Here is a 21,953-nt window from a genome sequence, read left to right on the forward strand (position 1 = left end):
CCACCTTGATGCAGAATAGATGCCCCACCACTGAACCATGACCCTTCAGCTCTGGGTCCAGAGCTGGACACCTGCCTGTATTTGTTGATTCAATGCAATCTCTGATTTGCAAGAATTTGGAGATTATTAACAACAGCAGCTAGTGCTGGGTGGAACAGCTACAGTCATACCTCAGCTTGAGTGTTTTCAAGTTGCGTCCCGCGGTGACCCGGAAGTACCAGAAAAAGTTACTTCTGGGTCTTGCTGCTCATGCATGTGCAGACGCTCAAAATGATGTCATGCGTATGCGCAGAAGCGGCAAATTGCAACCCTCGCAGTACAGACGCACAGATGCGGGTTGCATTCTGCTCATGTTGCAAATGGGGCTCCGGAAAGGATCCCGTTCGCAACCAGAGGTACCACTGTACAAGGAAATCGTAGCAGGTAGACCCAGAATGATAACACTTCTTCTGTTGCTGCCTCTTGCAACCAATGGGATGCAGCTGAGGGAAAAATGCCCACTGAAGCAGATCAAGGAGCAAATATTGCCTGCAAATTTTTACTGGCTAGCAGACCACCTCATTGGTGGTGTCACATCGCCAAGGCTCTTTAATGATCAACCTCCTTTCACCTTTTCCAGCACCCCTGTCAGCAGACTAGAGGTGTGAGTAATGATGCATTGATGTATTTCTGCTTCCTATCTACTCTCCATTTCCTGTGATACACTTGTTTCCTGATATACTTGAAAATTCTCATTTCATTTTATTAATTCATGTAAAGAGTTCTTTGTGTCTGTTCGTTTAGCAAAAAGCCACGTTTCAAAGTTTTTATAATGAATTTTAAGTAATTAGTAGTAATTTTGACATGTACTGCTCTCCAAAGCATAACTTGTTTTCTAAAGGGTAGGAAATGTTGTGGGATGTTTTTGAGCTGCAGGTTTTCTGTAGTAAATAAAATGAGAACCCAAATTCCGCCCCCCCCCCGCATGCACAACAAAATCTATGCAACTGCAAATCATAAATGTCTACTGTTCTTAATCACTTGCAATGCAGCCTGGGGGTCAATGTGGCTCAAGGGACTTTTGGTAGGTCACCAGAAATGTGACTGATTTGTGTTCTGATCTTCCCTCCATGCTCCTCCCTTGCAAATATACTGCAGACACAGGTACAGGTAGACCTCTGTCTCCTTTTGCTCTACTTCCTCGCCTCTTTTCCTACTTGCTTTGATTAATACAAAAAATAATGTGACTTTCATTTTCAATGAATTGAGCATGACTGTGTGACACACTTTTTTTGCAGCTGGGTGGATAAGAAAAACTCACACGTTATTTCCTTCTCCCTTGCTCTTCGGGATATTAATCATAACCCCAGCATCTTGCCCAACATTACCCTGGGCTACAGCATCTATGATACCTATTCTGAGGGAAGACTGACTTCTGACTCCATGACAGACTTGCTTGCTGGTGGGAAAATCAATATTCCAAACTACAGTTGTGGGAAAGAGAAAAGCCTGCTAGCTGTTCTTGAAAAGAGTGACTTTGACGTTTCCACACACATTGCAAGCATCTTGGGCATCTACAAGATCCCACAGGTAATCAATGGGTCCAAGTGAAACACATCTGGCAACATTAGCCACCTGGATGTTTTTCTTACCATCTGTCTGTCTTGAAAGACAATGGCGTGAGCCTCTGGGATGAAATCAAACCACTGTGTACGTAGTATCAAAGTGACCTCCACAGTGCCAAGCCTAGGCAGTGGGTACGGAGGTCCTGGCCTGCCCGGACGACAAGGCTCCCCTCTCAGCCTCACTGCTGTGGTCCAAAGGAAAGCAGAGCAATACATTTGGCACAAGCTTGGCTGCAGGAGTTGCTGGAAGGAGGCAAACAAAGCACCACTCAGCTGACATAGGATTTGTGCAGGGTTTACTCCTTAGCCTTTTCTTCTCCCAGATGTTGGAGGGTATGAAGGGTGATGGAACTCCCTTGCGGTTGAGGACCGTGAGAGCCCTTTCCTACTGTCTTTCTATGGCCTACTCCAAACTTTTCTTTTTATTTTCTTGCCGTAGGCATTTTAATTTAAGTTTGATTAGGTTTTACCTTTTTGATTGGTTTTTAATGAATCTTTATTAACTGCATAGAGAATTTTGACATTAATCAGTATGATAATTGTTTAATTGTTGTAAAAAAATATTATTTTACTTCCAAAAAATTGTGAGGTTTGCACTAAATCTATCATCATATTTCACATAGACGTATCGGGTCTTAGTCCTGAAACACAAGCCACAATTCTCTTTCCCTTTCCTCACCAGCTCAGTTATGGCTTTCTTCCTACTGATAAATTCCAGTCCCCTTTTGTCTACCAAATGGTCCCAAACCAAGAAACGCAGTACCAAGGGATGGTCCAACTCCTCCTGCATTTCAGGTGGACGTGGGTCGGCCTCTTTGCTCCCAACAATGACAATGGGGAAAGGTTCCTGAGTATCTTGACACCTCTAATGAACAGAAGGGAAATTTGTGTTGCCTTCGCACAAAGAGTACAACGAAAAACATGGCTATGGATACCCCATGAAGCACCTGCCCTGTGGAGACAAGTCAATGTATTTGTTTACTTTGCAGACTCTCAAAGTGCACTTTACACAATCATAGAGGTACAGTCCTTACTTGAAAGGATAGAAACTGGGGGGAAAGTCTGGATAACCACACTTCTTCAGAACAAAATGTTGTTATGTGATATTGACTGCTTCCGGTATACCCATGGCTCTTTGTCCTTTGTAATGAAGACCAAAAAAAGGATGAGAAAGGACTACTATAGGCCAAAGGCCTTGGCTAGTCAACGCTATTCAGAAGATGCATTTGATTGTTCATATTCCAAGCATGCCTTGTCTGTGAGAGGTATGACCAAATGCAGAGAGAAGGATAACATGAAGATGTTGCCCCAGGAAGAGATTGATAGAATCCTGTCCCAAGACAGCTATGTGAATTATTTGAATATCCAAACTGTGGCTCAAGCTTTAAATGCTGCATATTCATCCAGGTCAAGGAGGATGTCAATTGTAGGTGGAGGCAGTTTGGTACTTCAAAAACTACAGCCATGGCAGGTATGTCCTTTTCCTTTTGCAAACTGGAATTTGTTGTCCTCACCCTTGAATCACCATGATAGGATCAGCTGAATCTGTCTTGCACTGTGTCAGAACACTGGTTAGTATTGTCTACATTGACTGACTGGCCATTGACATTGTTTTCACCTGCTGGCAGAAATCCATCAATGTTTCTCCCGTCCAGGTTCCCAGAGAAAGGGAATTCTACACGAATTACAGATGGAGGACAAAAGAATTGGTCCATCATTGTACGGCAGGTCAAGTCCACAGATCCAGTGCTATATTCCTGCAGACAGAAGTATCATCCAATAATTTGCAGACAACAACTTATAGACTGACTTCAAAGGCCCCACCACATAGAGATAGAAGTGGAGCTCGTTGGACAATTCAAGAATTATCTACTTCTTAGCACCCTCCTACACTGCATAGTTTGGTAATCAACAAAAGGTCTAAACATGTAGAATCTAGATCTAATATGAGTATTGAGGATGACTTTTTACAAAATGTAAGAGAGACACTAGGACCAGACCCTGCCATATTAGACTATCATTAGACAGCAATACACTTGCAAGCTTTTGTCTTCCAAATAAAGCCACACATCTGCATGTGTAGGGCTGCCTCTGAAAACAGTTCAGAAGCATCAGAAGAATCAAAATTCAGTAGTCATGTTGCGCCCTGGGACAACACTGTTTGAGCATATTACACCGATTCTAATCCAACCACATTTGCTGCCAATTAGTTTCCAGACCCAATTCAAAGTCCTAGCTTTGATCTATAAAGCCTTACATGGTTGAGGACCACAATACTTCAAGGACCACCTCTCTCCATATAGACCTACCCAGACTCTGAGGTCATCATCTGAGACCCTTCTTTGTGTGCTGCCGCCTCAAGAGCTCCAGAGGGTGGCAACACAAGAGCGAGCCTTCTCTGAAGTGGCTCCCCATTTGTGGGATGTTCTCCTCAGGGAAGTTGGGCTGGCACCTTCACTATACAGCTTTTGGCGCCAGGCAAAACTGTTCCTCTTCAACCTGGCCCTTGTCTGAGTAACATTATCTACCCCTTTTTAATGTGTTTGTGTGAGGGGATGGGGGAGGATAGTTATTGGTTGGTCAGGTGTGTGTGTGTGTGTGTTTTATCGTATATTTGTGATATTATATTCTCATTTTCCTTATATATCTGTACATTATCTGATTCTCAGTGTGCCACTCAATAGCCTTCTTTACAGTTTCATCGTGCTGCAGAAAGATGACTTCATCCTTCACAGAACTTAATGTTTTTCCTTTAATAAAGCCAAGTTCATCATGTTTTACATATTTTCCCAAACATCTTAGAATCATAGCATTGTAGAGTTGGGAGGGCCAATCCTCTGCAATGCAGGAATATTTTGCCCAACATAGGGCTCAAACTCATGACCCTCAGACTAAGAGCCTTATGGTCTAGCGACTGATCTGTCCCTCCAAATCAACCTTTCCCTATATATAATAATGCTGGTTCCTATTCAAAGAAGAGTAGGATGTAGAGGGAACATGAAACCATGTTGCATAATTCAGCCCTGCTTACTCATTCCTGGATTTTCCTCTGTCATTGTAGCTTCATAGTTTCTGGAAAGAAGTCCAGTTCTACTCTAATACTTCAGCTGATGGACAGTACCTGGATGAGAATGGAGCACTGGCCATTGACTTCGATATTGAGAATTGGGTGCTGTTTCCTAATAACTCTCATGATAGAGTGAAAATTGGGAGAATAGAGAGAGTAAAGTCCTCAAATCTGAAGTTCACCATTAACCCAGAAGCAATTGTGTGGCCCAAGCTATTTAAGAAGGTAGGAAAAAATTGGATCTGTCATTTTATTAACTATGACATCTGCTATGCTCTAATAACATTTTGAATAGTACATATGAGGCTTCGTCTGCAATCTTGTGGGAGCTTTCCTGGAGCTAAGTTCCACTGAGTTTAATGGACCTTGAGTAAACATGTATAAAATGTCAAAGTAAATAGGAGACTTTCCAAAGCAGAGCAGAACACATTTCCCCAACTTGATGCCCTCCAAATATTGTGGACTACATCTCCCATGCACCCCAGCCAGCATTGTGCAACAATAGCTGAGGGGCACCAGGTTGGGTAAGGCTGGAGTATAGTTAGGTATTCCACATTTTTTGGGCATAGAGACATGCCACACATGCAAACTGGGCACCAAATTCTGCACTAGGTGCAGTCTTTAGAAGCAACATCAAAGACTCTATTTAGTCTTTGGAGCAAAACATCAGCCAATCCGTTCTTATCTTAGAAGTGGTCAATCTGGTAGAAGATGTGATAGTAACAAATGGAGGACTTGTTCTATTGCTGATGTACATATGATGGTTTATGCCATGCTCCTGTTTGCTGTTAACTATGAGATATCAATGTCAAGGTGGTGGGGGTGGGGAAGTAGAAGCACCAAAAAGGTGTCTCTGCCATGCAGGTCTGCAAAAAACAAAGAAAAATGTAACTGCCCCCAAATAGGGACTGGGGTCGCTTGAGGTTATCAAAAGCAAATATCAAGGTTATCTGAAGCAAATATCTCTTCTCCGGGATCCTTCCAAAATTCTATTATCTGTGTCCAAAGGCATAAATGCGCCTATCACTTTCTCCTTAATGCTCAATTTTCTCTTCATGCCTAGATGGTGCCTCGATCAAGATGCACAGAAAGCTGTCTCCCTGGATATTCCAGAAAAGTTCAGGAAGGGAAGCCGCCCTGCTGCTATGATTGCGCTCCCTGCTCAGAAGGGACCATCTCCACTCAGGAAGGTAGGAGAGGGAAGTTGTAGAAAATGGCCTTTGATGGGACGATGGGACAAATATTTGAGCCACTGCAAACATGATGTTAGTAATGGTTAGTTCCGTCATCTGTCAGGTGGGCACCATTGGCATTCCAAGAGAACAATGGAGGCATTGATGGTGGGTTCTTGCACCTCTTTTTCTAGAAAATAGCACAGGTAATGTTACCCCATGAATGGAATGTCCTCTTCTGGGAGGGTTAACCTATTGCCAGAAACCTCAAGAATATAATAAAAGCAATGCTCAGCAACGTGTTCTAAGAGAGGCCAGTGGGATTCCCATGGGACCCCAGAAGCTGCATAGAAAGAACAGCCCTCCCACCCACCCCCATGTGATCTCCAGCAACTAGTATTCAAAGGCATTGAAAGGCCACCTCCAATGTTGCAGGGAGGACATGTCAGTGAATCTGGTTCTGGGTTCTTGGGACTATCTTGGTGAGTGATGGAAAAGAGTGCCAGGGTGTATTGGGTTCACCAAAGCTGTGGCCTCAGGAGGGTTGTCGTCCGGCCATGGAGTCAGTCAGCACTAGGGCTAGAGAGACCACCTGACCATTTCTGAGAGATCTCCATCAGTTCAGGAATGGAGGCAGTGCCACACAATAATACTCCTCCGAGTTCCTTGGAGGAATCATAGAATTCTAATGCAATATGTCATTTTAGAAATTATAATTCTAGCGGCAATATATTATAAAATAAGTTTAGGCTTAACACCTCTTCTTCTCAATATTCGAACATGACAAGCTGCCTTTATCAGTCAACCTATTGATCAATTTAACCCATGGTTGTCTAATCCCGGGTCCATAATTTTTTCTGGCCATTGCACTAGATCTAAATTTTCTAGGTGAAAAATAGCAGTTGGGTGTTGCTGCCAACCTTTCAATCACCAGATGCAATAGTGATGCCAGCTGATTTCATAATTTAAAGCCTTGATTGCCAGCACTTCAAAGAACAGTGTGGACCTTTTTGAAAATCCTGTATGAGCAGCTCGACAGCATTCAGACTATTGTAGGTTTGTGACTGATGTTAGTATACTGAAGTGTTTTTTTCTCTCTGCAGATGCTGATGAATGCACCAAATGTCCAGAAGATCAGCATCCAAATGAAGACCGAGATCAATGTGTCCCCAAAGTAATAACCTTCCTGTCCTATGAAGAAAGTCTGGGGAGCCTCCTGACTTCCCTTGCTCTCTCCTTATCCCTAACCACAGGCTTTGTGTTAGGAATCTTCACTAAATACAAAGAAACTCCCATAGTCAAAGCCAACAACAGAGACCTCTCCTACATCCTCCTCATCTCTCTACTGCTCTCCTTTTTGTCCTCCTTACTCTTCATTGGAAAGCCAAGGAACATGACCTGCCTTCTCCGACAAACAGCCTTCTGCATCATCTTCTCAGTTGCTGTCTCTTGTGTCTTGGCAAAAACCATCACTGTAGTCCTGGCCTTCCTGGCCACTAAGCCAGGGAACAAGGTGAAGAGATGGCTGGGGAAGAGTTTGGCCCATTCCATTGTCATTTCCTGCTCCAGTGTCCAAGTTCTCATTTGCGCCATCTGGCTGTGGATCTCTCCTCCATTCCCAGACTTTGACCTGAGCTCCCAGCTTGGAGAGATCATTGTCCAATGCAACGAAGGCTCTGTTGCCATGCTTTACAGTTCCCTTGGCTACATGGGCTTCCTGGCTGCCATCTGCTTCACAGTGGCTTTCTTAGCAAGGAATCTGCCTGGGGCCTTCAATGAAGCCAAGCTGATCACATTCAGCATGCTGGTCTTCTGCAGTGTTTGGGTGTCATTTGTGCCCACCTACCTGAGCACAAAGGGGAAATTCATGGTAGCCGTGCAGATCTTCTCTATCTTGGCCTCCAGTGCTGGGCTCCTGGGCTGCATTTTCATTCCCAAATGCTACATTATTATATTGAGGCCTGATCTGAACACAAAGGAGCACCTGACAAGAAAAAACTAAACATGACATTTGATCCTTAGCTCTAGGGGTATCATAAAATTGTACAGGTAGAAGTCCCAGCCACAATCTCAACTGGAGTTAAACTGCTCATTATCCATAGATTCCATAAGCTGCTTAAGAAGTTGCAAACTGAATTGCTAAAGTACAACAAGAACTTAGCTGAATTAGAAAGAAAGTGACTACGTAAGGGATATAGGTAAATGGTCTTATGGGAATATTATTTATTTATTTATTTATTTATTTATTTCTCTATTTATTTCTCTACCCATTCTGGGTGGCTTACAGCACATATTAAACATAATAAAAATCAAACATTAAAAACTTCCTGAGACAGGGCTGCCTTCTAAAAGTGATGTAGTTCTTTATATCCTTGTCATGTGAAGGGGGGAGGTTCCACAGGGAGGGCGCCACAACCCAGAAGGCCTTCTGCCTGGTTTCCTGTTACTTCTCACAGTGAGGGAACCACCAGAAGGCCCTCAGAGAGGGACCTCAGTGTTTTGGCGTTGCGATGGGTCGAGTCCTACTTTCCAGAAGAAAACAAACTTGCTCAAAATTAATGAATTGTAGAAGTATGAAAAGCATAAATAATTTTTAAAAAAGAAAGAAAAAGAAAACAAGCTACCGCCTCTCAGTCTCGTCTTTCTCAGGCTAGACATATGGAGCTCCTTCAACCGTTCCTCATAAGGCTTGGTTTCTAGACCCTTGATCATCATAGTTAATCTACAATTGAGTAAGCTGATATGCTATCACTACTGTGTTGGAGGTAGGAAAATAGCATGTAGGGAAAGTTCTGCTCTCATCTCCAGCTTGTGGGCTTCCCTTAGCGTCACCTGGTTGGCCATTGTGAGAACAGGATGCTGGACTTTGGCCTGATTCAACCTCAGGGCTCTTCTGATGTCAATCATGTTCTGCCCAACTCACCTTTACCCTTGATGATCTATGGCAGCCTATTGAGTAAACATGTTTTCTCCTGCTCTGCACCTGCTCCCATCAAGTTTCAGGGGACAACTTCTTCCCTTTACAATAATCAGAATCACAGTGATCTATTTTTATCCTTTCCTGAATCCAAGTAGCCCCCACCCCACCACTTGAATATTGCCTTTGGGACCAATAAGATAAATATCACAATTAAGGACAGTGGAAGTTGTTTATTTGATTCTGCTTGGAAGGTTGAATGTATAAAATAAATATCATGCCACAAAAACCTGGGGGCCAAGACACAGAGCAGATGAAGTGGGAAGCTACATCTGTGTAAGCTGCCTTCTAGATCTGACAATTAGGCTGACTGACTTTCCAGGAAGGGGACGTCCTCAGCTTTGCCTGGAACAGGGAGCAGAGATTGCACTCTCTCACCACCTTGGTGCAAAATAGATGCTCCACCTCTGAATCATCACCCTATAGCTCTGAGCCCAGAGCTGGACACTTCCCTGTATTTGTCAGTTCACTGCAATCTCTGATTTGCAAGAACCTTGGGGCTTATTAATGCCAGCACCTAGTGTTGGGTGGGACAGCTACAAGGAAATCATGGCAGGTAGACCCAGAATGATAACACTTCTTCTGCTGCTGCCTCTTGCAACCAATGGGATTCAGCTGAGAGGAAAATGCCCACTGAAGCAGATCAAGGAGCAAATATTGCCTGCAAATTTTTACTGGCTAGCAGACCACCTCATTGGTGGAGTCACATCTCCAAGACTCTTTAATGATCAGCCTCCTTTCACCTTTTCCAGCATCCCCATCAGCAGACTAGAGATGTAAGTAATGATGCATTGGTGTATTTTTGCTTCCTACCTAGTCTCCATTTACCGTAATACACTTGTTTTCCGATATCCTTGAAAATTTTCATTTCATTTCATTCATTTATTTAAAGAATTCTATGTGTCTGTTCAGTTGTGGGAAAGCCATGTTTCAAAGCATTTTATAATGTATTTTATGTAATTAGTAGTAGTTTTCACATGTGATTGAGAGAGCGGTTGCCGAACAGCTTGGTAGGTTTCTGGATGAAACATCGGCTCTGGATCCATTCCAGTCCGGCTTCCGCGCGGGTCATGGGACCGAGACGGCTCTGGTTGCCCTAACAGATGATCTTCGTAGACAGCTGGATCGAGGCGGGTCGGGGCTGCTGATTCTTCTAGATCTGTCAGCAGCTTTCGACATGGTTGATCACGAACTCCTGGACCACCGCCTTGCCGACGTGGGGATTCAGGGCACAGTCCTTCAATGGCTGCGCTCATTTCTCTCTGGTCGGGGACAGAGGGTGGCGCTTGGGGGGGAATTGTCATCGCGCCACTCCTTTTTGTGTGGAGTACCTCAGGGTGCGATACTCTCCCCGATGCTTTTCAACATCTTTATGCGCCCCCTTGCCCAGCTTGTCCGGAGTTTTGGGCTGGGTTGCCATCAGTATGCTGATGACACCCAACTCTATCTGTTGATGGATGGCCATCCTGACTCGGCCCCAGACACACTGACCAGATGTTTGGAAGCTGTGGCTGGATGGTTACGTGGGAGCCGGTTGAAGCTAAATCCTTCGAAGACAGAGGTCCTGTGGCTGGGACGGGACGATATGGGATCCGGGGGGGCAACTCCCATCTCTTGCGGGGGTGCAATTAGTGCCAGCACCATCCGTTAAGAGTTTGGGTGTAATCTTCGACACCTCCCTTTCCATGGAGGCGCAGATTGCAGCTATAACAAAGGCGGCATTTTTTCATCTCCGCCAAGCTAAGCAGTTGGCTCCTTACCTCTCTCGCCCTGACCTAGCCACTGTGATCCATGCAACGGTCACCTCCAGACTGGATTATTGTAACTCGCTCTACGTGGGGCTGCCCTTGAGACTGACCCAGAAACTCCAGCGGGTGCAGAATGCTGCAGCGAGACTCCTTACGGGGTCTTCGCTGCGAGACCACATTCACCCGGTGCTATACCAGCTGCACTGGCTCCCGGTGGAGTACAGGATCAGGTTTAAGGTGCTGGTTTTAACCTTTAAAGCCCTATACGGCCTAGGACCCTTGTACCTACGGGACCGCCTCTCCTGGTATGCCCCACAGAGAAACTTACGGTCTTCAAATAAAAACATCTTGAAGGTCCCAGGCCACAGAGAAGTTAGGCTGGCCTCAACCAGAGCCAGGGCTTTTTCGGCTGTGGTTCCAATCTGGTGGAACGCTCTGTCACTAGAGACTAGGGCCCTGCAGGACTTGACATCTTTCCGCAGGGCCTGCAAGACAGAGCTGTTCCACCAGGCCTTTGGCCAGGGCACAGCCTGACTCCCTCCCTCGGCAATCTTCGTGGAGCTCTGGCACAATGGTTGCCAGTGGCTTGATTTGAATCAATTTTACAATGAATGATTTTAGAGTGTTGTTTGTACTGTACTTTTGTACTGTTTTATTTTTGTTAGCCGCCCTGAGCCCGGCTTTGGCTGGGGAGGGCGGGATATAAATAAAATTTATTATTATTATTATTATTATTATTATTATTATTATTATTATTATTATTATGTACTGCTCTCCAAAGCATAACTTGTTTTCTAAAAGGTAGGAAGTGTTGTGGGATGTTGTAGGTTGTATTTTTGGTTTCTATGGAAGCCGCCCAGAGTGGCTGGGGAGGCCCAGCCAGATGGGCGGGGTATAAATAATAAATTATCATTATTATTATTATTATTATTATTATTTGAGTTGCAGTTTTTCTGTCGTAAATAAAATGGGAACACAATTCTTTTTCCCATGCACAACAAAATCTATGCAATTTCAAATTGACAGTGTTGACTGTGCTTCCCTCCATCCTCCTTCCTTGCAAAGATACTGCAGACACAGGTAGAGGTTTACCTATGTCTCACTTTGCTCTACCTCCTGGTCCCTTTTCCAAGTTGCTTTGATTAATACAAAAAAGAATGTGGCTTTCATTTTCAATGAATTGAGGCTGACTGTGTGACACACTTTTTTCGCAGCTGGGTGGATAAGAAGAACTCACACGTTATTTCCTTCTCCCTTGCTCTTCAGGATATTAATCATAACCCCAGCATCTTACCCAACATCACCCTGGGCTACAGCCTATATGATAGCTATTCTGAGGGAAGACTGACTTCTGACTCCATGACAGACCTGCTTGCTGGTGGGAAAATCAATATTCCAAACTACTGCTGTGGGAAACAGAAAAGCCTGCTAGCTGTTCTTGAAAAGAGTGAATTTGACATCTCCACACACATTGCAAGCATATTGGGCATCTACAAGATCCCACAGGTAATCAATGGGTCCAAGTGAAACACTCCTGGCAACATTAGCCACATGGTTGTTTTTCTTAGCGTCTGTCTGTCATGAAAGACAATGGAATGAGCCTCTGGGATGAAGTCAAACCACTGTGTTAGTAGTATCAAAGTCACCTCCACAGTGCACAAGCCTGGGCAGTGGGTACAGAGGTCCTCAGCTGCCGAGATGACAAGACCTCCCTCTCAGCCTCACTGCTGTGGTCCAAAGGAAAGCAGAGCAATACATTTGGCATAAGCTTGGCTGCAGGAGTTGCTGGAAGGAGGCCAACAAAGCACCACTCAGCTGACATAGGATTTGTGCAGGGTTTACTCCTTAGCCTTTTCTTCTCCCAGATGTTGGAGGGTATGAAGGGTTATGGAACTCTCTTGCAGTTGAGGACAGACAGGCCCCTTTCTTACTGTCTTTCTAGGGCTTACTCAAAACTTTTATTTTATTGCAGCAGGCATTTTCATTTAAGTTTGGTTATAGTGTTTTACCTTTTTGATTGCTTTTTAAAGAATCTTTTTTAACTGCATAGAGAGGTTTGTCGTAAATTAGTAGAAGAATTGCTTAAAGTTTATTAAATATTGCTTTACTTCCAAAAAATGGTGAGGTTTGCACTAAGTCTGTCAGCATCTTTCACATAGAAGTATCCCATCTTAATCCTGAAACACAAGCCATCAGTCTCTTTCCCTTTCCTCACCAGCTCAGTTATGGCTTTGCTCTTACTGATAAATTCCAGTCCCCTTTTGTCTACCGGATGGTCCCAAACCAAGAAACGCAGTACCAGGGGATGGTCCAACTCCTCCTGCATTTCAGGTGGACATGGGTCGGCCTCTTTGCTCCAGACAATGACAATGGAGAAAGGTTCCTGAGTACTTTTACACCTCTGATGACCAAAAGGGAAATATGTGTTGCCTTCACACAAAGAATACTACAAGATACTTGGCTGTGGATACCCCATGAACCACCTGCCATGTGGAGACAAGCCAATGTATTTGTTTACTTTGCAGACTCTCAAAGTGGAGTTTTTATCATCATAGAGGTACAGTCCTTACTGGAAAGGATACAAAGTGGGGGGAAAGTCTGGGTAACTACAGGTCTTCAGAACAAAATTTTCCTATGTGATATTCACTGCTTCCAGTATGCTCATGGCTCTTTGTCCTTTGTAATGAAGACTAAAAAAATGATGAAAAAGGACTATTATGGGCCAATGTCCTTGGCTAGTCAACGGTATTCAGAAGAAGCATTTGATTGTTCCTATTCCAAGCATGCCTTGTCTGTGAGAGGTATGACCAAATGCAGAGAGAAGGATAATGTGAAGATGCTGCCCCAGGAAGAGATTGAAAGAATCCAGTCCCAAGACAGCTTTGTGAACTACTTGAGTATCCAAGCTGTGGCTCAGGCCTTAAATGCTGCATATTCATCCAGGTCAAAGAGGATGTCGATTGTGGGTGGAGGCAGTTGGGAACTTCAAAAGCTACAACCTTGGCAGGTATGTCATTTTCATTTTGCAATCTGGAATTTGTTGTCCCCATTCTTGAATCACCGTGATAGGATCATCTGAATCTGTCTTGCACTGTGTCAGAACACTGGTTAGTATTGTCTATATTATCTGATTGGCTGTTGACATTGTTTTCACCTGCTGGCAAAAGTCAATCAGAGCTTCTCCCATCCAGGTTCCCAGGGGAAGGGAATTCTACATGAGTTACAGATGAAGCACAACAGAATTGGCCAATCACTGTACGGCAGGTCTAGCCCACAGATTCAGGCTATATACCTGCAGACAGAAGTATCATCCAATGATTTGCAGGCAGCAACTTATAGACTGACTTGAAAGGCAGCACCACACACAGAGAGATGTGGAGCTCGTTGGACCAATGCTCTGATTCAACAGTTATCTACTTCTTAGCAGCCTCCTATACTGCATTGTTTGGGAATCCATGAAAGGTCTAAACATGTAGAATCTAGATCTAATATATGGTTACCAGATGTCCCTGTTTCCCCGGGACACTCCTCGGATTTACAAATATGTCCCCGGAATGTCCCCGGATTTCATTTAATGTTCCCCGATTTATATTTTAAGTGTTGTAGATTTATTAGTAGGGAATGAGTGTTGCGTGATTGGTTCAGTGGCACAAGACACATCATATGGGGACTTCTGGCGAGGCAAAATGGCGGGCGCCATGGCAGCGAGCAGCTCCTGAAGCCAGCCAGTGCTAATGGGAGCAAGAGCACCCATCCACGGTCGACTGCCCAGTCGAAATCCGGGGCCAGGAAAACCCCAGAGCTGACGTAGGGAGAAGGAGGAGAGGAGAAGGAGAAGGAAGAGAGAGAAAGAGGAAGAGGAAGGAGAAAGAAGAGGGGAGCCCCGACTTTGTCGCACCACTGCTGCCGCTGAGGAGAAGAGATAGGAGAGCACCGGGAGGGCAAGGACACGTGGCTGAGCCCAGGCCTGACCTGAGCCTACTCCACGGTGGCTGGTGCTCCAAGAGAGGAGGCTGGGGCACAGAAGAAGGCCACGCGACAGAGGAGACCACAGAAAAGAGGATATTACTTCTTAATTATTATTTTTAAATAACTTTTTAAATAACCTTTTTTCTCTTTTTTTAAAAAGAACTGTCCCCGGATTCTTTGAAAAAAATCTGGTAACCTTAATCTAATATGAATTTTAGGAATTACTTTTTACAAAATGTTACAAAAACACTTAGGATTAGATACTACCATATTAAACTGTCATTAGCATTACTCTCGAAAGCTTTTGTCTTCCAGTTAAAACCACACTTCCGTGTTATACGTTGGGCTGCCTCTGAAGACAGTTCAGGAATTTAGAAGATTCAGACTTCAACCATCATGTTGTTCACTGGGACAACACTGTTTGAGCCTATTACACCGATCCTGGTCCACCCACACTGGCTGCCAATAAGTTTCCAGACCCAATTCAAAGTCGAACTTTGGCAGACAGCAGTCTTAAACACTCTGGGCCTTGCTTCCCAAACCCTCATGACTATGGGCCTGGGCCAAGCTAGATCCATGGTTCGGCAAAGAATCATGGGCACAGAGAGACAACAGGACTGTACAAGGGTTCCCGATTATAAAATAATAGAAAACCGGAAGATACGTAGCCACTCCAGCAACATATCTCTATTTCCTCGCATCCAGAAATGCAAGAAGGGCTTTCACTCTTGCTAGAAGATCGGCCTTGCCCTCACCGGTTCTGGAAGGCTCCTATAGAAGAGTCCCGTATGCACAGAGACTTTGCGCCTGCCCATTAGGGGAAATCGGAAGCCCTGAACATGTATTTTTTTAGATGTCCTTTTTATGCTGAGATTGACACCATTGAGCCTTTGCTGAAGAGGGTCGCTGATCTTTCAGACAAGTCTAAACCTAATTTTCTCCTCTTAGGCAAAGATCATAAGATGACCTGGCTGGTAGCCAGATTCTGCGTCCAGATTTGTAGGCACAGATCATCCTCTAGAATGGCCTTTCTCAACCTGTGGGTCCCCAGATGTTGTTGAACTACAACTCCCATCACCCCTAGCTAGCAAGGCCAGAGCTCAGGGATGATGGGAGTTGTAGTCCAACAACATCTGGGGACCCACAGGTTGAGAACCACTGCTCTAGAATAAAATAGCTTGCTAGGGAAAAGCTGGAGTCACCCTTTGGGGCACCTCGGGGTCAAATTTTATGGTAGCCCAAATCTCAGGGTATATGTATATATCTCAGTTTTAACTCATGAAGTATTGCTGCAATCTGCTCTAATTGTATATTTTATCTTTATGAACACTGTTTTTATTGTGTTATGCGAGCTGGTCTTTGACCGTAATAAATTATCTATCAATCAAAGCCCAACTTTGACCTATAAAGTCTTAAGGACCAAAATACCATAAGGACCACCTCTCAGACCCTGATTTGATAATCTGAGACCCTGCTGCAGTGGCTCCCATTTTACCCCTCCAAATCAACCTTTCCTAATATATGTAATAATGTTGAGATTGAAAGAATCCTGTCCCAAGACAGCTATGTGAACTACTTGAGTATCCAAGCTGTGGCTCAGGCCTTCAATGCTGCATATTCATCCAGGTCAAAGAGGATGTCGACTGTGGGTGGAGGCAGCTTGGATCTTCAAAAGCTACAGCCATGGCAGGTAAGTCCTTTTCCTCTTGCAAACTGGAATTTGTTGTGCCTTCTCTGGAATCACCATGATAACATCATCAGAATCGGTCTTGAATTGAGTCAGAACGTTGGTTGGTATTGTCTACATTGACTGATTGGCCGTTGACATTGTTTTCACCTGCTTACAGAAATCCATCAGAATTTCTACTACCCCGGGGAAGGGAATTCTACACGAGTTACAGGTGTAACACAACAGAAATGGCCCATCAGTGTATGGGAAGTCAAGATCACAGATTCAGTGCAATGTTCCTGCAGACAGAATTATTTGCAGGCAGCAACTCATAGAGATGGAAGTGGAGCTTCTTGGACCAATGCTCTGATTCAACAGTTATCTACTTCTTAGCACCCTCCTACACTGCATAGTTTGGGAATCCACAAAAGGTCTAAACATGTAGAATCTAGATCTAATATGAATATTGAGGATGACTTTTTACAAAATGTAACAAAAACACTAGGATTAGACACTACCATATTACACTGTCATTAGACAGGAATACTCTTGCAAGCATTTATCTTCCAATTATAACCACACGTCTGCGTTATACGTTGGGCTGCCTCTGAAGACTGTTCAGAAACTTCAGAAGATGCAGACTTCGACCATCATGTTGTTCACTGGGACAACACTGTCTGAGCATATTACACCAATCCTCGTCCAACCACACTGGCTGCCAATAAGTTCCAGACTCAATTAAAAGTTCAACGTTGACCCTATAAAGCCTTAAATGACTGAGGACCAAAATACCTTAAGGACCATCTCTCAGACCTTGATTTTATAATCTGAGACCCTGCTGCAGTGGCTCCCATTTCATCCCTCCAAATCAACCTTTCCTAATATATGTAATAATGTTGATTTTCATCACCCCCAAAATTTTTGAAGTTGATTGAGGGTGTCTAATAATCTAGAACAGTCACATGGTTCCAAATGAGAGATACAGTGGTTCTTATTCAGAGAAGATCAGGATGCAGGGAGAACATGAAACCATGTTACATAATTCAGCCCTGCTAACTCATTGCTGGATTTTCCTCTGTCATTCTAGCTTCATCGTTTCTTGAAAGAAGTCCAGTTCTACTCTAATACTTCAGCTGACGGGCAGTACCTGGATGAGAATGGAGCACTGGCCGTTGACTTTGATATCGTGAATTGGGTGCTGTTTCCTAATAACTCTCATGATAGAGTGAAAATTGGGAGAATAGAGAGAGTAAAGTCCTCAAATCTGAAGTTCACCATTAACCCAGAAGCAATTGTATGGCCCAGGCTATTTAAGAAGGTAGGAGGAAATGGATCTGTCATTTTATTAACTATGACATCTGCTATGCTCTAATAACATTTTGAATAGTACATATGAGGCTTCGTCTGCAATCTTGTGAGAGCTTTCCTAGAGCTAAGTCCCACTGAGTTTAATGGAACCTGCTCTTGAGTAAACATGTATAAAATGTCATAGTAAGTAGGAGACTTCCAAAACAGAGCAGAACACATTTCCCCAACTTGGTGCCCTCCAAATATTGTGGACTACATCTCCCATGCACCCCAGTCAGCATTGTGCAAAGATATCTGAGGGGCACCAGGTTGGGTAAGGCTGGAGTATAGTAAGGTATTCCACTTCTGTTTGGGCATAGATACATGGCAAACAAACAAACGGGGCACCAAATTCTACACTAGGTGCAGACTTTGGAAGCAACACCAGTGTCTCTGTTGGCAGATGTGACGGCAACAGATAGAAGACTTGTTTTATTGCTGATGTTCTAATGATGGTTTATGGCATGCTCCTGTTTGTTGTTAACTATGAGATATCAATGTCAAGGTGGTGGGAGTGGGGAAGTAGAAGCACCAAAAAGGTGTCTCTGCCATGCAGCTCTGCAAAAAACAAAGAAAAATGTAACTGCCCCAAAATAGGGACTGGGGTCACTTGAGGTTATCAGAAGCAAATACCTCTTCTCTGGGATCCTTCCAAAATTCTATTATTTGTGTCCAAAGGCATAAATACACCTATCACTTTCTCCTTAGTGCTCAATTTTCTCTTCATGCCTAGACCGTACCTCGATCAAGATGCACAGAAAGCTGTCTCCCTGGATATTCCAGAAAAGTTCAGGAAGGGAAGCCGCCCTGCTGCTATGATTGCGCTCCCTGCTCAGAAGGGACCATCTCCACTCAGGAAGGTAGGATAGGATCTCAGAGAGAATCCACATGATGAGAGGATGGGGCAAATATTTGAGCCACTGCTAACCTGATGGCTCCCAGTACGTTTCCAAGCACAATTCAAAGTGTTGGTGCTGACCTTTAAAGCCCTAAACGGCCTCAAAGGTCCAGTAGACCTGAAGGAGCGTCTCCACCCCCATCGTTCAGCCCGGACACTGAGGTACAGCGCCAAGGGCCTTCTGGCAGTTCCCTCATTGTGAGAAGTGAGGTTACAGAGGGCCTTCTTGGTAGTGGCACCCGCCCTGTGGAACGCCCTCCCATCAGATGTCAAGGAAATAAGCAGCTATCGTATCTTTAAAAGACATCTGAAGGCAGTCCTGTTTAGGGAAGTTTTTAATATTTAATGATATATTTTTTTTAACACTTGATTGGGAGCCACCCAGAGTGGCTGGGGAAACTCGGCAAGATGGGCGGGGTATAAATAATAAATTGTTGTTGTTGTTGTTGTTATCTTGTAGCTAGGTAACTCTTGTCTAATTTGCTCGGTGTCTGTGTCTCTCCCTCTTCAGAGAGGAGCTGAATGAAATGCCCTCTTCAAGGAGGGTTCACCTGTCGCCAGCCTGTAATGTCCCCACAGCACCAGGAAACTTAATTTGCCCATCTGTTGAGACTTGTAGAATTTTTCAGGATTTAATTATGGTAGCTCCTCTACAGAATTTTGTCTTATGGTTTTGACTTCTACTACAACACTAGTACAGTTTTACTGATGGATAGGTGGAACTTCTTCCAAATCTATCCATTAATAAAAAGCAACTCATAAGAAAAATGGAGGATTTAAGAATGGCCTTGTTGCATATAAAGAACAGCCCTTCCACACCCCCCCCCATGTGATCTCCAGCAACTAGAAGTCAAAGGAATTCAAAGGTCACGTCCAATGTTGCAGGGAGTACATGTCAGGTAATCTTCTCCTGGGGAATATCTTGATGAGTGAGAGGAAAGTGGGCAAGAGAGCCAAGGTGTATTAGGTTCACCAACTCTGTGGTCTCAGGAGGGTTGTCATCCTGCCATGGAGTCAGCCGTGCCACACAATAATACTCCTCCGAGTTCCTTGGAGGAATCATAGAATTTTAATGCAATACGTGATTTTACAAATTATTATTCTAGCTTCAATATATTATAAATGAAGTTGGGGCTTAACAAATCTGCTTCTCAATATTCAAACATGACAAGAAGCTGCCTTGAGACTGAGTCAGCCTATTGCTCCATTTAACCCATAGCTGTCTGGCCTTGGCACTAGATATTAATTTTTTGAGGTGAATAATAGGAAAAATTGGTGGTGCTGCCAAAATGTCTATCACCAAATGCAATAGTGATGTCAGCAAATTTCGGGAGTGTAACTGAAGTTAGGATACTGAAGTGTGTTTTTCTCTATGCAGATGCTGATGAATGCACCAGATGTCCAGAGGATCAGCATCCAAATGAGGATAGACAACAATGTGTCCCCAAAATATTTACTTTCCTGTCCTATGAAGAAAGTTTGGGGAGCCTCCTGGCTTCCCTTGCTCTCTCCTTATCCTTAACCACAGGCTTTGTCTTAGGAATCTTCACTAAATACAAAGAAACTCCAATAGTCAAAGCCAACAACAGGGACCTCTCCTACATCCTCCTCATCTCTCTACTGCTCTCCTTTTTGTCGTCCTCCCTCTTCATTGGGAGGCCAAGGAAAGTGAACTGTCTTCTCCGACAAATAGCCTTCTGCATCATCTTCTCAGTTGCTGTCTCTTCTGTCTTGGCAAAAACCATCACTGTGGTCCTGGCCTTCCTGGCCACTAAGCCAGGGAACAAGGTGAGAAGATGGCTGGGGAAGAGTTTGGCCCACTCCATTGTCATTTCCTGCTCCAGCGTGCAAGTTCTCATCTGCACCATCTGGCTGGGGATCTCTCCTCCATTCCCAGAATTTGACATGAACTCCCAGCTTGGAGAGATCATTGTCCAATGCAACGAAGGCTCTATTGCCATGTTTTACGGTTCTCTTGGCTACATGGGCTTCCTGGCTGCCATCTGCTTCACGGTGGCTTTCTTAGCAAGGAATCTACCAGGGGCCTTCAATGAAGCCAAACTGATCACTTTCAGCATGCTGGTCTTCTGCAGTGTTTGGGTGTCCTTTGTGCCCACCTACCTGAGCACCAAGGGGAAGTACATGGTAGCCGTGCAGGTCTTCTCTATCTTGGCCTCCAGTGCTGGGCTTCTGGGCTGCATCTTCATTCCCAAGTGCTACATTATTATATTGAGGCCTGATCTGAACACAAAGGAGCACCTGACAACAAAAAACTAAACATGACATTTGATCCTTAGCTCTACGGATATCATAAAATTGTACAGGTAGAAGTCCCAGCCAGAATCTCAATAAGAATAAGAATTATTTATTATTTATTTCCCCAGCCACTCTGGGTGGATTACAGCACATATCAAAACATAATCAAACACCAAACATTAAAAACTTCCCGATACAGGATTGCCTTCAGATGTCCTCTAAAAGTTACCGTATTTTTCGTCCCATAGGACGCTCCGTCCCATAGGACGCACCTAGTTTTTTGGGGGGGAAATAAAGCCTAGGCTGCGGATGTGTTCCTGAAGCGCCGGGCGCTCTGCTTTTAGCGCGCCCGGCGCTCCGGGAAGCAGGCTACTATCCACAGCCTAGACAGCCCTGCAGGAACTCCCGCAGGGCTGCCTAGGCTGCGGATGTCTTTCTGAAGCCTGGAGAGTGAGAGGGGTCAGTGCGCACCGACCCCTCTCGCTCTCCAAGCTTCAGCGAAAGCCTGCATTCGCCCCATAGGATGCACCCAGATTTCCTCTTCATTTTTGGAGGGGGAAAAGTGCGTCCTATAGGGCGAAAAATATGGTATGTCGTTAATAATAATAGTAATAAAATTTTATTTATATCCCGCCCTCCCCATCCGAAGCTGGGCTCAGATCGGCTAACAACATTAAAAGGATAAAACATTCTAAAATCATTTCATTATAAAACCAAAAATTGTTCTTTATCTTCTTGACACCTTGGGGGGGGGGGTGCCACTACTGAGAAGGCCCTCTGCCTGGTTCCCTGTAACTTCACTTGTTGCAGTGAGGAAACCAGCAAATGGCCCTCAAAGGGGGACCTTAGTGTCCAGGCAGAATGTTTGGGTGTAGACGTTCCTACATGGCAGAAGCCAGTTAGGGCCTCTGAACATCCTTTAGGATCCATGTTATACGGTCTCGGCAGCCACTCCCAGTCAACCAGTCTAGCTGTGGATTAGTTGCAATTTCCGAGTCACCATGTAAAGCACATTGTAGTAGTCGAAGCAGAAAATAACCAGGGCTTGAACCCCTATGGGGGAGACTGTGGGCAGTTAGGGTCTCAGCCGGTATCTTAAAAAGTTGATACACATTTACAAATAGTTTATGAGAAGAGAGATGATTTTGGCAGATGATTCTTGATGAGGATCAAAAATGCAAGACTAGGAGAAAACTTAGAATATGGAAGGACATGACTGAAGTTTTGGTTTGGGACTGGACATGGA

The 21,953-nt window shown here is 44.3% G+C and overlaps 2 protein-coding genes across 2 annotated transcripts; both read left to right on the forward strand.

Annotated features, from left to right (window-relative positions):
* Window positions 1-476: 476 nt before the first annotated feature.
* Window positions 477-20,743, forward strand: LOC309363267 (vomeronasal type-2 receptor 26-like; the record flags this gene model as incomplete). The annotated part of the gene is made up of 6 exons (XM_081899372.1): window positions 477-643; window positions 1,278-1,569; window positions 12,787-13,575; window positions 17,294-17,524; window positions 18,287-18,413; window positions 19,830-20,743. The coding sequence occupies 6 exons, from the start codon at window positions 477-479 to the stop codon at window positions 20,726-20,728; spliced, it is 2,505 nt and encodes an 834-aa protein (XP_081755498.1). The 3' UTR covers window positions 20,729-20,743.
* On the forward strand, window positions 5,698-7,916 carry LOC309365026 (vomeronasal type-2 receptor 26-like). The gene is made up of 2 exons (XM_081903131.1): window positions 5,698-5,861; window positions 6,947-7,916. Exons 1-2 carry the CDS (start codon window positions 5,735-5,737, stop codon window positions 7,843-7,845), a joined length of 1,026 nt encoding a protein of 341 aa, XP_081759257.1. The 5' UTR covers window positions 5,698-5,734; the 3' UTR covers window positions 7,846-7,916.
* Window positions 20,744-21,953: the final 1,210 nt, after the last annotated feature.

This window comes from Podarcis melisellensis (genome assembly GCF_964234715.1).
Source record: "Podarcis melisellensis genome assembly, chromosome: 2".
Lineage (NCBI taxonomy): Eukaryota > Metazoa > Chordata > Lepidosauria > Squamata > Lacertidae > Podarcis > Podarcis melisellensis.